The sequence below is a fragment of the Salvia miltiorrhiza genome, chromosome 4, assembly GCF_028751815.1.
Source record: "Salvia miltiorrhiza cultivar Shanhuang (shh) chromosome 4, IMPLAD_Smil_shh, whole genome shotgun sequence".
NCBI lineage: Eukaryota > Viridiplantae > Streptophyta > Magnoliopsida > Lamiales > Lamiaceae > Salvia > Salvia miltiorrhiza.
Genome location: NC_080390.1, coordinates 52,779,519 through 52,797,206, shown reverse-complemented (window position 1 = coordinate 52,797,206; position 17,688 = coordinate 52,779,519). Strand labels below are relative to the sequence as shown.

General features: G+C 39.1%; 1 protein-coding gene and 1 long non-coding RNA gene across 3 annotated transcripts; both read left to right on the top strand.

Annotated features, from left to right (window-relative positions):
- The first annotated feature begins 2,150 nt into the window (after positions 1 to 2,150).
- On the top strand, positions 2,151 to 7,999 carry LOC131020502 (uncharacterized). The gene is made up of 3 exons (XR_009100717.1): positions 2,151 to 2,436; positions 7,253 to 7,328; positions 7,922 to 7,999. It is a non-coding gene; the product is annotated as an uncharacterized LOC131020502 (long non-coding RNA).
- Positions 8,000 to 9,124: 1,125 nt separating this feature from the next.
- LOC131020501 (uncharacterized) lies at positions 9,125 to 16,933 on the top strand. 2 transcript variants are annotated; one of them, XR_009100716.1, is made up of 3 exons: positions 14,267 to 14,560; positions 16,064 to 16,139; positions 16,733 to 16,933. XR_009100716.1 is itself a non-coding variant. In XM_057949352.1 (2 exons), the coding sequence occupies exons 1-2, from the start codon at positions 9,288 to 9,290 to the stop codon at positions 16,735 to 16,737; spliced, it is 1,083 nt and encodes a 360-aa protein (XP_057805335.1). In that variant the 5' UTR covers positions 9,125 to 9,287; the 3' UTR covers positions 16,738 to 16,933. The 2 variants fall into 2 exon arrangements, 1 of the variants encoding a protein (XP_057805335.1); XM_057949352.1 differs by lacking the exons at positions 14,267 to 14,560; positions 16,064 to 16,139 and adding an exon at positions 9,125 to 10,365.
- Positions 16,934 to 17,688: the final 755 nt, after the last annotated feature.

The following is a 17,688-nucleotide window of genomic DNA, read 5'->3' as shown; positions in this document are numbered from 1 at the left end:
GAGGGAGTATTAAACATCAGTATTTAATTTGAAATAGTGTAAAATAATAATATTATCAACTCAATGAGTATAATATTAAATTTCATGAGTATTGTATAACAAGTAATTAACTTTATAGATTATAAAGCAAATAATTTGAGTAGGTCTCACTACAAAAAAACGCGTAAATACCGACGAAAATTACCGACGGCGGCGCCGCCGCCGGCAATTACCGACGGCACGACGGCGGCAAAAAAGGCGACCCGCCTTTTGACTATTACCGGCGCATTACCGACGCTAATTAGCGGCGGTTACGCCGTCGCTAATTTAAATATATATTAATATAAATATATATTATGCCGTCGGTATTTACCGGCGGCAACCGGCCGCCGCTAATCACCACCGCCGGTGACATCCGGCGATAGCACCACCGCCGTCCGACCAAAATTACTGACGGCATTTTTCCGCCGCTAATTACCGACGACAAATGCTAATTACCGACAGCATTTGCCGTCGGTAATTAATTTTATTTTTTTTTATTTTTTTTTATTTTTTTTATTTTTTTTTCATTTTTTTTTTCATTTATCATCTAATAAATTGATCAAAGATAAAAATACAAAAACATTAAAATCAAATATATATTGAAATACAAGTGAAAATTTAAACATTGATTATTACTAATCTAAGATTATTACTAAGAATTCAAGATTCTTAGTAAGAATAAGAATCTTATAATTATAACATAAGAATGTTAATTTGATTAGTGATTCACTCATCAATCATCACTAATACAAGATTATTACTAAGAATTCAAGATTCTTAGTAAGAATCTTATAATTATAACATAAGAATGTTAATTTGATTAGTGATTCACTCATCAATCATCACTAATCCAAGATTATTAATAAGAATTCAAGATTCTTAGTAAGAATCTTATAATTATAACTTAAGAATGTTAATTTGATTAGTGATTCACTCATCAATCATCACTAATCCAAGATTATTACTAAGAATTCAAGATTCTTAGTAAGAATCTTATAATTATAACTTAAGAATGTTAATTTGATTAGTGATTCACTCATCAATCATCACTACTCTAATATTATTGCTAAGCATTCAAAATTGTTAGTGAGAAACTTATAATTATAACTTAATAATGTTAATTTGATTAGTGATTCACTCATCAATCATCACTAATCCAAGATTATTACTAAGAATTCAAGATTCTTACTAAGAATCTTATAAATATAACTTAAGAATGTTAATTTGATTAGTGATTCACTCATCAATCATCACTAATCCAAGATTATTACTAAGAATTCAAGATTCTTAGTAAGAATCTTATAATTATAACTTAAGAATGTTAATTTGATTAGTGATTCACTCATCAATCATCACTAATCCAAGATTATTACTAAGAATTCAAGATTCTTAGTAAGAATCTTATAATTATAACTTAAGAATGTTAATTTGATTAGTGATTCACTCATCAATCATCACTACTCTAATATTATTGCTAAGCATTCAAAATTGTTAGTGAGAAACTTATAATTATAACTTAATAATGTTAATTTGATTAGTGATTCACTCATCAATCATCACTAATCCAAGATTATTACTAAGAATTCAAGATTCTTACTAAGAATCTTATAAATATAACTTAAGAATGTTAATTTGATTAGTGATTCACTCATCAATTGTAATACCCCGTTCCTTTTTGCTAAGTTTAGAATAATTTTTCGAATTTAGAAGTAAGATGATTCACGCCGGATATAAAGAAAATGAATTTATTTTTAATTCCAACAAAAATGATTTACAAAAACATTTGTAAATTTAGTTATTGAATTTATATGCATTTCATATTTATTTAATTTAGCATTTAAGTATTTTCACGAGCTATTTATTTAACGAACCCTGAAGTATTTATTACAGTCCCGATATTTTATCTATGTTCCTAATAGCCACCTTATATCATGATTATTTATAGCATACATGTATTTATGCAGACTAATAAAATCCTCCCATATCTCATCCTCAATCCACTACTCATCAATGGTGCTACACTACTCACCAATTCACTACTTCCACCACCAACGTTAACATCACTACCCACTCACACTTTCCACCCACACTACACACGATACCTTGCCCCCCATTCCCTTCCACTCACCATTTCTCCTACATACCAAGGAACAAGTGCAGAGGTAAGAACTGCAATCATAATTTCATAATTTAATTCTTACAACCTTCAGCAACTCCCAAGCTCTCTCTCTCTAAAAAAAAAAAACGCCACTGCCCATGTAAGTTTGGAACTTTGAAATTCTTTCATTTCTTCCTTGTCTCTCTTGCAAATTTTGAATAAAGCAACATCTGAAATTCTTGTACAACTCCATTCACAGAAGCTTAGTAAACAACAACAAATACAACAACAAACACCAGCCGAAACCTCACCAAAAGGTTATAATTCTAACTCAATTAGTTTATGCCCAATTCTTCCTGTGCTAATTGAGCCTAAAGCAGAGAAACAAATCCATATTCATCATCTCACAGATATATGCATATATTTATATATATATATATATACATTCATGTATGTGCATAAGCAAGTACTAAATAGTTTTTCAAGTCTGTGAATAAACGAAAGAAAGAAAAGAGGAGTCTTGATCTTGATTTAGCTTGCTTTCGAGTTTGAGGCGTCGAATCGGTTGGTTGTTGTTGCTGCTTGTATGAGTCGAGTCAGGGGTGGGAAGAGGTTGGCTGTGCGTCGACGGCGCAGTGACGAGCTGTTGCTGCTGCTGTCGCCGAGAGAGAGACCGAGGGAGGCGGCGGCGCTCGTCGTTGCCAAGGGGGAAAGAGAGAGTTGGGGGTTAGGACGCTGGTGGTGGTGGCGTGAAGCCGCTGCCGTCGTCCGCTGGATTTTCAGAAGGAGGCGACGGCGGATCTGCTGCGAGGACGCCGGAGGCGGCGGAGCTCCGCGGCGGTTGCGCCTGCTGCGTGAGGGAGATGAGAGAAGGGAGAGCCGAGAGTATTCGCCGTTGCTCCGGCGAGCTTCCGAGGCGGCGGAGTTTCTGGCGGAACCGAGGGAGAGAGGGCTGAGCGGGGCTGTTGGCGACGTTGGGTGCGTGCGTCTGTGTGTGAGAGACGAGAGATGGGGGAGAAGGGAGTCAGGGGACGGCGGTCGGGCGGCGGAGGCGGCGCTGCTACCTCTGCCGGAAAAGAAGAGGGTGTTGCTGTATGCGTGTGTGTGCGTTTGTGTTTGTGAGGTGTGCGTCTGATATGAGAAGGGGGAAGGAGATATGGGTTTGAGTTGGGCTAGGGCTTAGTTAGAGTGTTGGGCTTTGGGGTTGGGTTTGAAGTTGGGGAGTGGGCTTGAGTGTTGGGCCGGGTATTAATTAGTTTTGGGCTGCGATTTTTTTTATTTTGCTTGGGCCGATTTTAATTAGTAGTGGGCTCGAGTCATGAGCCGATTTTTATGAGTATTTGGGCCGAGATTTTATTTATTTTTGTTTCAGTTGGGCTTTTAATTAATAAATTTGTTGGGCCTTATTTTATTTAAGGACTTTGGACTGCCTTCAATTAATTAAATTGGCTTTCTTATTTTTAATTAATTGAACTATTATTAGTTTGATTAATTTATTTAAAGGATAATTTTCATAATAATATTATATTATTATTATGTGCATATTTTAAGTAATTACTTATTATATGCTAAGCATGACATAATTTGCATTATATTTTGCAATAAGAATATTTATGATTTAATTGGTTTTATTATAATTCCAATTATTAAAGAAAGATGAGTAAGAATATTGTTGGTGTTCTTAACTCAAGAGAAATGTTTTCAATTATTTATTCATTAAATTTTGAAAACCCGGCTAAGTGAATCATAGAATATTAAGCACTTCACCATGACTTAAGATGTCACAGCCCACTATCCCAATGACGGGTTAACCGGGGTTATGACTTGGGGTGAACAATAAGAAATGGAAATGGACAATTACTTAACATTAAAGTATATGTAAATGTCACTCATAGATAAAATGCTAGGATCATATATGATTATTTGGATACTTATAACACATACACATAAATGAGAACTGATTAAGGTGGTTTACCCAATAACACGTGTCACAATTTCATAACATAAAGTTATCCTAATCAAAGTGTTTTGCAGCGGAAAACGTGTGAGATATACATATGAAGATGTATACTCAAGGTTACATTTCTTGAAATGTCAAAGGAACACCCGCTCAACATCATTCCATTCCATCAACTGCTCAACCTGCACATTTAGAAATACATGCAGGGCTGAGTATAAAAATACTCAGTGGGCATAGCCGAAAATACATTCATGCATACATATATAAATTGAACTGCCATAACAGTAACACACAGGGGTTTTCTTGAAATAACCTGCGCTTACTAAAATATTTCTTTCATTTTCATAAAGTCGATCGGCCGATCATTTTCCTTCATATGATCCATATCTGTTCCTTTCTATCACGCGCCGGGAAGGAGGCCTCCTTACCACGGACGCCAAGACCGGTCGCAAGCGACTCGCGGTCTCCATGAGTGTACACGTTAACCCTAGCTAGCGACCTTTGTCTAGCATAGGATCCCAATTGGATTTCCTTTAAAGTTGGCGAACCAACACAGATAGGATACATATAAAAACATAAACATTTTGGCAGTCAATCATTTCATAAACATTTCATTTTCATAACATTTTCATTTTCATAAAGGGCATTGAACATATAAGCATTTTATAAGAACTGAATAAATAGTCAAAACATATCATGCATATATATATTCGCATATGAGGCCTACGTCACGCAGGGGATCTCTATATACGTAATAATAAAATAATGCCCACCTGATTAGGCAAAGCCTGTCGTTTATCCTTATCTCTGAATCGGAATAGCAGTGCTAATCCTCCTGTTGCTCAAAGCCTACAAGAAATCTATTCTCAATAGGTCTCCTTGAATTCTAATCTTAAGTCATGGTGTAGTGCTTAATATTCTATGATTCACTTAGCCGGGTTTTCAAAATTTAATGAATAAATAATTGAAAACATTTTCTCTTGAGTTAAGAACACCAACAATATTCTTACTCATCTTTTAATAATTGGAATTATAAATAAAACCAATTAAATCATAAATATTCTTATTGCAAAATATAATGCAAATCTTGTCATGCTTAGCATATAATAAGTAATTTACTTAAAATATGCTTATAATAATAATTTAATATTATTATAAAAATTTACTCTTTGAAAATAATTAATTAAACTTAATAAGTCTAATTAATTATAATAGTGTAGCTCCTTTAAATAAAATCTGTACAAATCCAATTAAATAAATACTTGGGCAGCCCATGATTTAAAATAATCAAAGGCCCAACTTAATATAGAAAATCGGCCCAAAATTAAGAAATAACCCAACCCATTTAATTAAAAATCTCGGCCCAAGTACTTATAAAAATCGGCCCATAACTAATTAAATAAATTGAGCCCAATTCGCAAGCCCACCCTCAATTAAAATCGGCCCAAGTCAAAATTTAAAACAAAGGCCCAACACTTCAAAGCCCAACCCCTAACCCAAACCTAAAGCCCAACACTCCCTCCCTTATTTCTCCCCTCTCACAAACACACGCACACACTCACACATCTCTCAATCGGCGCCCCTCCCTTCTTCTTCGGCGAAGCGCCGCCTCCGTCACCGGCGAGAGCGCAGCCCCTCCGGAACCCTCGACTCTCATCCCCGTCCTCTCTTTTTCGCTTTTCGCTCACTCCCACATACTCAGCGCCGCAGCAGCAGCCGCCGGTAAAGCGACAGCCGTCGTTGCACAGCTCCCTCTCCCTCGCTCGTCTCTCGCCTAGCCCACTCGGAATGACAGCAGAGCCGTCAAGCCCTCTCCCTAAATCCCCAGAACTCGAGCTATAACCCCTGCCTCCTGCAACCTCCGGCGAGCAGCGGCCAAAACCGCCACCACCGTCTCTCTCATGCTCAAGCTTGACCGGCGATTACCAGTAGCTCCACGCCACCGGCATCCACCTACCTCTTCTCCGAACCTGCCCTCTCAGAAGCCACCCTCACAGAACTCCGGCAATTGCGGCAGTGCCACGGCCGCCACCCTCTTCCCCCGACTCGATTCAACCGTCAACAACAGCATCAACAGAAAGCCATCCACCGCCTCCTCATCCCTCTCTCTCTCTTTACCAGAACATCACCCTCGGCTTCACTCTTCTCTCGGCTGAAACAGGCCCGACATCCCACGCGAAGAGCGGCGCCCGAGCCCTAACTCCCTCTCTCTCACCGTGGCCGGGCGACAGCAGCGCCGCTGCCGTGCCGTGCCTCCGTCCACCTCCCGACTCAACACAACAAGTTCGAACAGAGAAAGTTAAAGCTTCAAGACTTTTTTTCTACTCTTCTTTTCATTTTTAAAACAAATCATGCTTTCATTGATGTATATGCACAGATTATGTATACATATCTATTTTCATAGTAAAGTTCATTTTTTTGGGAGACTCAATGAATGGGTGTATGCTTGTGATTTTTGCTTGGTGAAGTTTGCACAGATAAGGCGAAATGTATGCTTAAATCATACTGTAAAATGAAATATCAAAGTGAGTTCAAAGCTGAAACCTTGAATGAGATGGTGGTGTCTGTTTGTTTCTGGACTGAAATGAACTGGAGCTTTATCTCTGGTTGAGAAATTTCAGTGAGTATTTGATCTTACTTGCTTGTTGGAAAGGAGAATGGGTTAGACGGATGTTCTTGTTTCATTTTGGATTTGAGTTTTCCTTCATAAAAATGAATTTGCGTGGATGAAGGAAAGACAACTTTAGTTGGATGTTGCTGGAAAGCATGATTGAAATTACTTAGTGATGAATGAGGTGTAATGCATGTATGGTAGGTGGATAGGTGGGTAGGTGGCTGATGGATGATATAGGGTGTAGGTGATTTGACTAATAAAATATATGTGTTGGTTTATCGAACTGTAATAATTCTTCAGTGTTCGCTAAATAAAATAGTTCGTGTAAATGATCGATGCTCAATTAAATAAATATGTAATGCATAAGAATTTAAATAACTAAATTTACAAATAATTTTGTAAATCACTTTTGTTGGAATTAAAGTAAATTATTTTTTTCATTCCGGCGTGAATCATCTTAAATCTAAGTTTAAAAAAAATTATAAATTTAACTCAGGGAAACGGGGTATTACATAAGATTAGAATTCAAGGAGACCTATTGAGAATAGATTTCTTGTAGGCTTTGAGCATCAGGAGGATTAGCACTGCTATTCCGATTCAGAGATAACGTTAAACGACAGGCTTTGCCTAGACAGGTGGGCTTATTTTTCAAATGTATGATTTAGCTATTGAGCTTAAATATTCGTGTAATATAAATTGTTTATCCAATAAAATATTTTTGTGCACTCTACCATGTTTAAGGCTCGTACAGTTAATCAATTGAGGTTCTCTTATGACCTAACACGTTGTTTGAGAATTGTGTACACTTGTTAGCTGACTCGGTGGGTTGATCTCCATCGGGCACTAACCAGAGGCGTTATAAGGGTGCTCGACGGGATGTGTTCCGGAGCATAGAAATGATAGGCCTGTCTGGATTAATTTCCGAGGTTTATTATACTTGACTGGGTTACGCCCTCAGTTCAAGTCAGCGGGAGACAGAGATCCGTCGGTGGCTAGAGGTCCGGGATCACAGCGAGTAACAGAATGGAGTGTGCAAACGCGCGCAAAATAATTAAGTATATATATATGAAAATGTTTTAACATGCATAGAAGTTATTTCTCTTTAAAACCTTCTATGTCATGTCAGTAAGATTGGATAAACTGTTCTTCAGATTATGAAATGCTTTAAAAGTTGCAGCCCACTAAGTACATTAGTACTTAGCCAAAAATTATTTTCAAATGTTTTCAGGTTAATGGCTGGTGATGACGGGGCAGAGCTGAGGCTAGAGTTCAACTCCTTATTTTAATTTCCGCTGCAGAACTAGCCAGTGTCTGTCTTTTGTTCCTTAACTTAAGACCTATTATGTTGTGATTCTAAAAACAATATCTTTTGTTGAACCTAGACTATTAACTCTCAAATATTTTGATCAGTGATTGTTGGTTATCTGAAGCATGACACTAAACTTGTGATCCTGAAGTTGTTATATTTGTTGATTGATTTGTATCACTTGAATACCTGTCTTTCTTCATCCAAATGGGCTAAGCCCGTTCGTTATCCCTTTTATTCGGATTTTCACAAGGATTTTCCCTTGTTTATTTAGATGATTAGTTGTACCCCAGTTATAGTTATTCCTTCAAGAATTGGGGTGTGACAGAATGGTATCAGAGCATAAGTTTTCTTTCATGTCTCTGATAACCAAAAGCTTCTAATGTTGAGTCTAGATTAGTACCTCTAGACTTCTAAGAAAGTTGTTGAACCTCAGCTCGCCGTCACACTGCCGCAAGAAAAAGGTACGATTTAAAAGTTTCAAGGTTATTAAATGTTTTAGAGTTTTCAAGAAGTGCGCGCTTTAGTAAATGATGCTATGTGAATTGCTTACCGCTTTCCATATGCTATAAGTTATGAATTGCTAATCGCTTTCATATTGTTATTTTGAGTGTCCGACTCATATAACCAGCTAAGTATCGTGTTTGGGACAACCCGAGCCCTTAACGATAAGATAAGTCAGTATCGTGTTTGGGACAACCCGAGCCCTTAACGATAAGATGAGTAAGTATCGTGTTTGGGACAACCCGAGCCCTTAACGATAAGATGAAGTAAAGTCGTGTTTAGGACTATCGAGCCTTTCACGAATACCAGATGTATAGTCGAGTTAGATTATTTGAATCTTTCCGGCAATAGAAAAGTTTCATGTGACATTTAATATCCACATGTTTCAGGTTTCAAAGAGAATGAACAAATGAGAAAGTTATGTTATCGTTTTAGGTTCACTGCCTATACGATCAGAATAATAAGAACTCTTACAACTGTTTGAGTACCACCCAAGAATGCCTTGGGAATGTTAGTCGTGATAGCTCCACTTGATCGATTTAAGTAAGGACTGGTAAGATAGAAACGTTTAACATAGATATGTTATAACATAGCAGAAATGAGATAAGATTAAGGATTCACTTGAGTATTCCACCAAGATAGATCAGTTTTCACATAGAGTTGGCCTTTCATAGGGTTACACTATAGAAGCAATATACTTTAAGTATATCTATGTATGTATATATATGTATGCATGCATACAGAATGAGTCTCACTTTTGTGTTATTTTCGTTCGTAAACTAGAATGGAAGACGCACAAAGAGGACGCGGTAGGGGACGAGGACGTGGTCGTGGTCGTGGTCGCGGACGCGGCAGAGGATTTATCCCTGAAGAGCCAATCCAACAAGTAGCACCAAATCGTACTGCTGAAGAGAAGTTCCGCAAGGAAAAACCTCCAACATTTGACGGGCTGGGCGACCCAACAGACGCCGAAAAGTGGATTAGGGCCATAGAGCGTATCTTTAACTACATCCGTTGCGAGGACGAAGACAAAGTAACTTGTGCAACCTACCAACTGGTGGATGAAGCCGACTTCTGGTGGGAATCTGTGAGGCGCACAATGACTGAGGAACAGTGGGAAAATTTCACTTGGAAAGATTTCAAGACTGAATTATACGAGAAGTACATACCGGGATGCTATAGACAGAAGAAGCAGAATGAGTTCTGGAATCTGAAGCAGAGGGCTGGGACAGTTACTGAGTACGATAGAGCCTTCAATCAGCTATCAAGATATGCTCCGACGCTGGTGGACACTGATGAGAAACGTGCAGAAAAATTTAGGAATGGACTGCGCCATGAGATATCAATCTCCCTAGCAAGCCAGGGAGGTCTCACCTACGCACAAACTTTGAGCAGGGCTCTTACCATTGAGTCATTGCTACCAAAAGAAAAAGGGAAAGCTCCGGGACAGTCTGGATTTGTACCACCTCAAGATGGTGGTAAAGGAAAAAGAAAGTGGAACGAGGGAACTGGAGGAAACCCTGGAAATGGAAATGGGAAGAAACCATGGGTTGCTAACCAAAATCAGAATCAGCGTCAGAACCAACAGCCGCAAGCAATGGGACGACCACTTTGCCCAAAGTGTCAGCGACCTCATTCAGGGGAATACCTGAAAGGAATGAATATATGCTATAGATGTGGGGAAACTGGGCACTATGCTTCAGTATGTCCGAAGAAGAACGGAGGAGCACCTCAACAGCAAAACCCCAGAAATCAACAGCGACAAAATCAGGGTCCTGGAGGACAACGGGGACAGCCACAGAATGCTAGGGCCTATGCCCTTAACCAAAAACAAGCAGCGGGAAACCAAGGAAACTTGGCAGGTATGATTAATGTTTTCGACGTGCCGATTATAGCTTTGTTTGATACGGGAGCGTCCCACTCTTTCATTTCACATGCTGCTTGTAAGAGATTAGAATTGACTCCACAATTGGCTGAGACAACTTTAGAAGTTAGCACCCCTGGTGGTGGAAGATTGGCTGCTAAGGACATTATCTCGAACTTAGAGCTGAACATAGGTGCTGAAACATTTAAGGCAGATTTGTATGTCATCACTATGATAGAGTTTGACATAATCCTAGGGATGGACTGGCTTACTCAAGTCGGTGCCACGATACTGTGTAGCGAGAGAAAGATCTCTTTCCAATCCGCTGGAAAGGAGAAGGCAAGTTTTCATGGCATAAGAATGGGAGGAAGAGTACCAGTGATTTCGGCGATGAAGGCCACAAAGATAATGAGAACGGGAGAATGTCAGGCTTTTCTGGTCAGTTTGACAGGAGAACATGAAGTAAAGAAAACGATCGAAGAAGTTCCAGTGGTGCGAGAATTCAAAGATGTTTTTCCCGAAGAATTGCCCGGTATGCCACCGAACAGACAACTAGAATTCACGATTGATCTAGAACCCGGGGCAGCACCAGTGTCAAAGGCACCATACAGAATGGCCCCGCCAGAGTTACAAGAATTGAAAGTGCAACTACAAGAACTGTTGGATCTAGGTTTCATACAGCCTAGCGTGTCACCGTGGGGAGCACCAGTCTTATTCGTCAAGAAGAAAGATGGTTCACTAAGGATGTGTATCGATTATAGAGAATTAAACAAGCTCACGATAAAGAATAGATATCCTCTTCCAAGGATAGACGACTTGTTTGATCAGTTGAAAGGAGCCGGTGTGTTTTCCAAGATTGATCTAAGATCTGGTTACCATCAACTCAAGATGAAAAGAGAAGACATTCCAAAGACAGCATTTCGAACGCGTTACGGACATTACGAGTTCACAGTGATGCCCTTTGGATTAACGAATGCCCCAGCCGTTTTCATGGATTTGATGAACCGAGTGTTCCATCAATATCTCGATAGTTTTGTCTTAGTGTTTATTGATGACATTCTCATCTACTCTAAGACTGAAGAACAACACGAGGAGCACTTGCGCATCGTACTCGAAACCCTGCGTAATGAGAAATTGTTTGCTAAATTCAGCAAATGCGAGTTTTGGTTGAGAGAAGTAATGTTTCTCGGTCACATCGTGTCGACTGAAGGAATCAAAGTAGACCCCGCCAAGGTCGAAGCAGTCAAGGAATGGAAGGCACCATCAAATGTCAATGAGATCAGGAGTTTCCTCGGTCTAGCAGGTTACTACAGAAGATTCATCGAAGGATTCTCGAAATTGGCTAGGCCAATGACTCAGCTTTTGAAAAAGGGGACTAAATACGTTTGGTCTGAAGCGTGCGAACAAAGTTTTAAGGAGCTGAAGACTAGGCTGACTACTGCACCAGTGTTAGCAATACCAGAAGAGAATGAAGAATTCGTGGTGTATACTGATGCCTCGAAACTAGGATTGGGTTGCGTGTTGATGCAAAATCAGAAAGTGATAGCATACGCGTCTCGTCAATTGAAGCCCCATGAGCTGAAGTACCCTACTCATGATTTAGAACTAGCAGCCGTCGTGCACGCGCTGAAGATTTGGAGACACTACCTCTATGGAGTAAAGTGTGAGATCTTTACAGATCATAAGAGTTTGAAATACTTCTTCGAGCAAAAGGATTTGAACATGAGACAACGAAGATGGCTCGAATTAGTAAAGGATTACGATTGCACCATCAGTTATCATCCAGGAAAAGCGAATGTAGTAGCTGACGCACTGAGTCGAAAGACGAAGGCTAAGCTAGGGTATTTCATCACCCAGCAGAAGGAACTTATTCGTGACTTCGCCTCACTCAGTTTGGAAATTGTTCATCCTCCAGACACAGTATCGGGTTGTGTTGCTGCATTGATAGCTAAACCTGATTTGAGAGAAAGAATTGTGCAAGCACAAAGAGAAGATTGGTTCTTGGAGAAGATGCGTCTCGCTGCAAGAACAAATGAAACGAAAGGATTCACTGAAGCAAAGGATAATGCACTTATGGTTGGTGAAAGATTGTGTGTGCCACACAAAGAAGAATTAAAGAACGAGATTATGAGCGAGGCTCATGATACTCCTTACACTGCACATCCAGGCAGCACAAAGATGTATCAGGATTTGAAGAAAATTTTCTGGTGGAAAGGAATGAAAAGAGATGTAGCGTTGTTTGTAGAGCGATGTCTCGCTTGTCAACAAGTGAAGGCCGTGCATCAGAGGCCGTATGGAATGCTGCAACCACTACCTATCCCCGAGTGGAAGTGGGAGCACATCAACATGGACTTCGTAGTGAGCTTACCGAGGTCAGCACGTGGAAACACTGCTATTTGGGTCATAGTAGATCGATTATCAAAGTCAGCGCACTTTCTGCCAATTCAAATGACTTTTGGATTGGAGAAACTTGCAAAGTTATATGTCAAAGAGATAGTACGCCTTCACGGTGTACCTGTATCTATCACGTCAGATCGTGACACCAGATTCACATCGCGTTTCTGGAAAAGTTTACAAGAAGCAATGGGCACTCAGCTGAATTTCAGCACAGCGTACCATCCTCAGACTGATGGGCAGTCAGAAAGAACGATTCAGATTCTAGAAGATATGTTGCGAACGATTGTCGCAGACAAAGGTGGAAGTTGGGAGGATTTGTTACCTCTTGTAGAATTTGCTTATAACAACAGTTATCAAGCAACAATTGGAATGGCTCCATATGAGGCTTTGTATGGCCGAAAATGTCGATCACCACTTTACTGGGATGAAGTGGGCGAGAGAAAGTTGTTAGGTCCTGAATTGGTCCAACAGATGGTTGAGAAGGTCGACCACATCAAGCAAAGAATCAAAGAAGCTCAAGATAGACAAAAGTCTTACGCCGATAAATGCCGATCGGGGTTAGAATTCAATGTTGGGGATCGAGTTTTCCTCAAAGTTTCTCCCACAAAGGGAGTTATACGTTTCGGAAAGAGGGGCAAGTTACGACCCCGTTTTATAGGACCTTTTGAAATCCTAGATAAGATAGGCCCTGTAGCCTATAGGTTGGCATTGCCGCCCAGTATTGGAAACGTGCACAATGTGTTTCATGTCTCTCAGTTAAGAAAGTATGTGTTTGATCCAAAACACGTGATTAAGCATGATGAAGTGGTCCTAGCCCAGGACTTAAGTTATGAAGAGAAACCAGTCCAGATACTTGATCGCAAGGTTCAAGTTTTACGTAACAAGAACATCGTTCTTGTTAAAGTGAAGTGGAACCATCACGGGATGAAAGAGGCCACATGGGAACTTGAAGATTCAATGAAAGTCAAGTATCCCCAGCTAGATTATCAAGGTATGTAATTTCGGGGACGAAATTTTTTTTTAAGGAGGGAGGAATGTAATACCCCGTTCCTTTTTGCTAAGTTTAGAATAATTTTTCGAATTTAGAAGTAAGATGATTCACGCCGGATATAAAGAAAATGAATTTATTTTTAATTCCAACAAAAATGATTTACAAAAACATTTGTAAATTTAGTTATTGAATTTATATGCATTTCATATTTATTTAATTTAGCATTTAAGTATTTTCACGAGCTATTTATTTAACGAACCCTGAAGTATTTATTACAGTCCCGATATTTTATCTATGTTCCTAATAGCCACCTTATATCATGATTATTTATAGCATACATGTATTTATGCAGACTAATAAAATCCTCCCATATCTCATCCTCAATCCACTACTCATCAATGGTGCTACACTACTCACCAATTCACTACTTCCACCACCAACGTTAACATCACTACCCACTCACACTTTCCACCCACACTACACACGATACCTTGCCCCCCATTCCCTTCCACTCACCATTTCTCCTACATACCAAGGAACAAGTGCAGAGGTAAGAACTGCAATCATAATTTCATAATTTAATTCTTACAACCTTCAGCAACTCCCAAGCTCTCTCTCTCTAAAAAAAAAAAAAACGCCACTGCCCATGTAAGTTTGGAACTTTGAAATTCTTTCATTTCTTCCTTGTCTCTCTTGCAAATTTTGAATAAAGCAACATCTGAAATTCTTGTACAACTCCATTCACAGAAGCTTAGTAAACAACAACAAATACAACAACAAACACCAGCCGAAACCTCACCAAAAGGTTATAATTCTAACTCAATTAGTTTATGCCCAATTCTTCCTGTGCTAATTGAGCCTAAAGCAGAGAAACAAATCCATATTCATCATCTCACAGATATATGCATATATTTATATATATATATATACATTCATGTATGTGCATAAACAAGTACTAAATAGTTTTTCAAGTCTGTGAATAAACGAAAGAAAGAAAAGAGGAGTCTTGATCTTGATTTAGCTTGCTTTCGAGTTTGAGGCGTCGAATCGGTTGGTTGTTGTTGCTGCTTGTATGAGTCGAGTCAGGGGTGGGAAGAGGTTGGCTGTGCGTCGACGACGCAGTGACGAGCTGTTGCTGCTGCTGTCGCCGAGAGAGAGACCGAGGGAGGCGGCGGCGCTCGTCGTTGCCAAGGGGGAAAGAGAGAGTTGGGGGTTAGGACGCTGGTGGTGGTGGCGTGAAGCCGCTGCCGTCGTCCGCTGGATTTTCAGAAGGAGGCAACGGCGGATCTGCTGCGAGGACGCCGGAGGCGGCGGAGCTCCGCGGCGGTTGCGCCTGCTGCGTGAGGGAGATGAGAGAAGGGAGAGCCGAGAGTATTCGCCGTTGCTCCGGCGAGCTTCCGAGGCGGCGGAGTTTCTGGCGGAACCGAGGGAGAGAGGGCTGAGCGGGGCTGTTGGCGACGTTGGGTGCGTGCGTCTGTGTGTGAGAGACGAGAGATGGGGGAGAAGGGAGTCAGGGGACGGCGGTCGGGCGGCGGAGGCGGCGCTGCTACCTCTGCCGGAAAAGAAGAGGGTGTTGCTGTATGCGTGTGTGTGCGTTTGTGTTTGTGAGGTGTGCGTCTGATATGAGAAGGGGGGAAGGAGATATGGGTTTGAGTTGGGCTAGGGCTTAGTTAGAGTGTTGGGCTTTGGGGTTGGGTTTGAAGTTGGGGAGTGGGCTTGAGTGTTGGGCCGGGTATTAATTAGTTTTGGGCTGCGATTTTTTTTATTTTGCTTGGGCCGATTTTAATTAGTAGTGGGCTCGAGTCATGAGCCGATTTTTATGAGTATTTGGGCCGAGATTTTATTTATTTTTGTTTCAGTTGGGCTTTTAATTAATAAATTTGTTGGGCCTTATTTTATTTAAGGACTTTGGACTGCCTTCAATTAATTAAATTGGGCTTTCTTATTTTTAATTAATTGAACTATTATTAGTTTGATTAATTTATTTAAAGGATAATTTTCATAATAATATTATATTATTATTATGTGCATATTTTAAGTAATTACTTATTATATGCTAAGCATGACATAATTTGCATTATATTTTGCAATAAGAATATTTATGATTTAATTGGTTTTATTATAATTCCAATTATTAAAGAAAGATGAGTAAGAATATTGTTGGTGTTCTTAACTCAAGAGAAATGTTTTCAATTATTTATTCATTAAATTTTGAAAACCCGGCTAAGTGAATCATAGAATATTAAGCACTTCACCATGACTTAAGATTAGAATTCAAGGAGACCTATTGAGAATAGATTTCTTGTAGGCTTTGAGCATCAGGAGGATTAGCACTGCTATTCCGATTCAGAGATAACGTTAAACGACAGGCTTTGCCTAGACAGGTGGGCTTATTTTTCAAATGTATGATTTAGCTATTGAGCTTAAATATTCGTGTAATATAAATTGTTTATCCAATAAAATATTTTTGTGCACTCTACCATGTTTAAGGCTCGTACAGTTAATCAATTGAGGTTCTCTTATGACCTAACACGTTGTTTGAGAATTGTGTACACTTGTTAGCTGACTCGGTGGGTTGATCTCCATCGGGCACTAACCAGAGGCGTTATAAGGGTGCTCGACGGGATGTGTTCCGGAGCATAGAAATGATAGGCCTGTCTGGATTAATTTCTGAGGTTTATTATACTTGACTGGGTTACGCCCTCAGTTCAAGTCAGCGGGAGACAGAGATCCGTCGGTGGCTAGAGGTCCGGGATCACAGCGAGTAACAGAATGGAGTGTGCAAACGCGCGCAAAATAATTAAGTATATATATATGAAAATGTTTTAACATGCATAGAAGTTATTTCTCTTTAAAACCTTCTATGTCATGTCAGTAAGATTGGATAAACTGTTCTTCAGATTATGAAATGCTTTAAAAGTTGCAGCCCACTAAGTACATTAGTACTTAGCCAAAAATTATTTTCAAATGTTTTCAGGTTAATGGCTGGTGATGACGGGGCAGAGCTGAGGCTAGAGTTCAACTCCTTATTTTAATTTCCGCTGCAGAACTAGCCAGTATCTGTCTTTTGTTCCTTAACTTAAGACCTATTATGTTGTGATTCTAAAAACAATATCTTTTGTTGAACCTAGACTATTAACTCTCAAATATTTTGATCAGTGATTGTTGGTTATCTGAAGCATGACACTAAACTTGTGATCCTGAAGTTGTTATATTTGTTGATTGATTTGTATCACTTGAATACCTGTCTTTCTTCATCCAAATGGGCTAAGCCCGTTCGTTATCCCTTTTATTCGGATTTTCACAAGGATTTTCCCTTGTTCATTTAGATGATTAGTTGTACCCCAGTTATAGTTATTCCTTCAAGAATTGGGGTGTGACATCAATCATCACTAATCCAAGATTATTACTAAGAATTCAAGATTCTTAGTAAGAATCTTATAATTATAACTTAAGAATGTTAATTTGATTAGTGATTCACTCATCAATCATCACTAATCCAAGATTATTACTAAGAATTCAAGATTCTTAGTCAGAATCTTATAATTATAACTTAAGAATGTTAATTTGATTAGTGATTCACTCATCAATCATCACTACTCTAATATTATTGCTAAGCATTCAAAATTGTTAGTGAGAAACTTATAATTATAACTTAATAATGTTAATTTGATTAGTGATTCACTCATCAATCATCACTAATCCAAGATTATTACTAAGAATTCAAGATTCTTAGTAAGAAACTTATAATTATAACTTAAGAATGTTAATTTGATTAGTGATTCACTCATCAATCATCACTAATCCAAGATTATTACTAAGAATTCAAGATTCTTAGTAAGAAACTTATAATTATAACTTAAGAATGTTAATTTGATTAGTGATTCACTCATCAATCATCACTAATCCAAGATTATTACTAAGAATTCAAGA

Coding starts and splice junctions, on each gene's coding strand:
- LOC131020501 (XM_057949352.1), top strand. CDS start 9,288: ATGGAAGACGCACAAAGAGGACGCGGTAGGGGACGAGGACGTGGTCGT.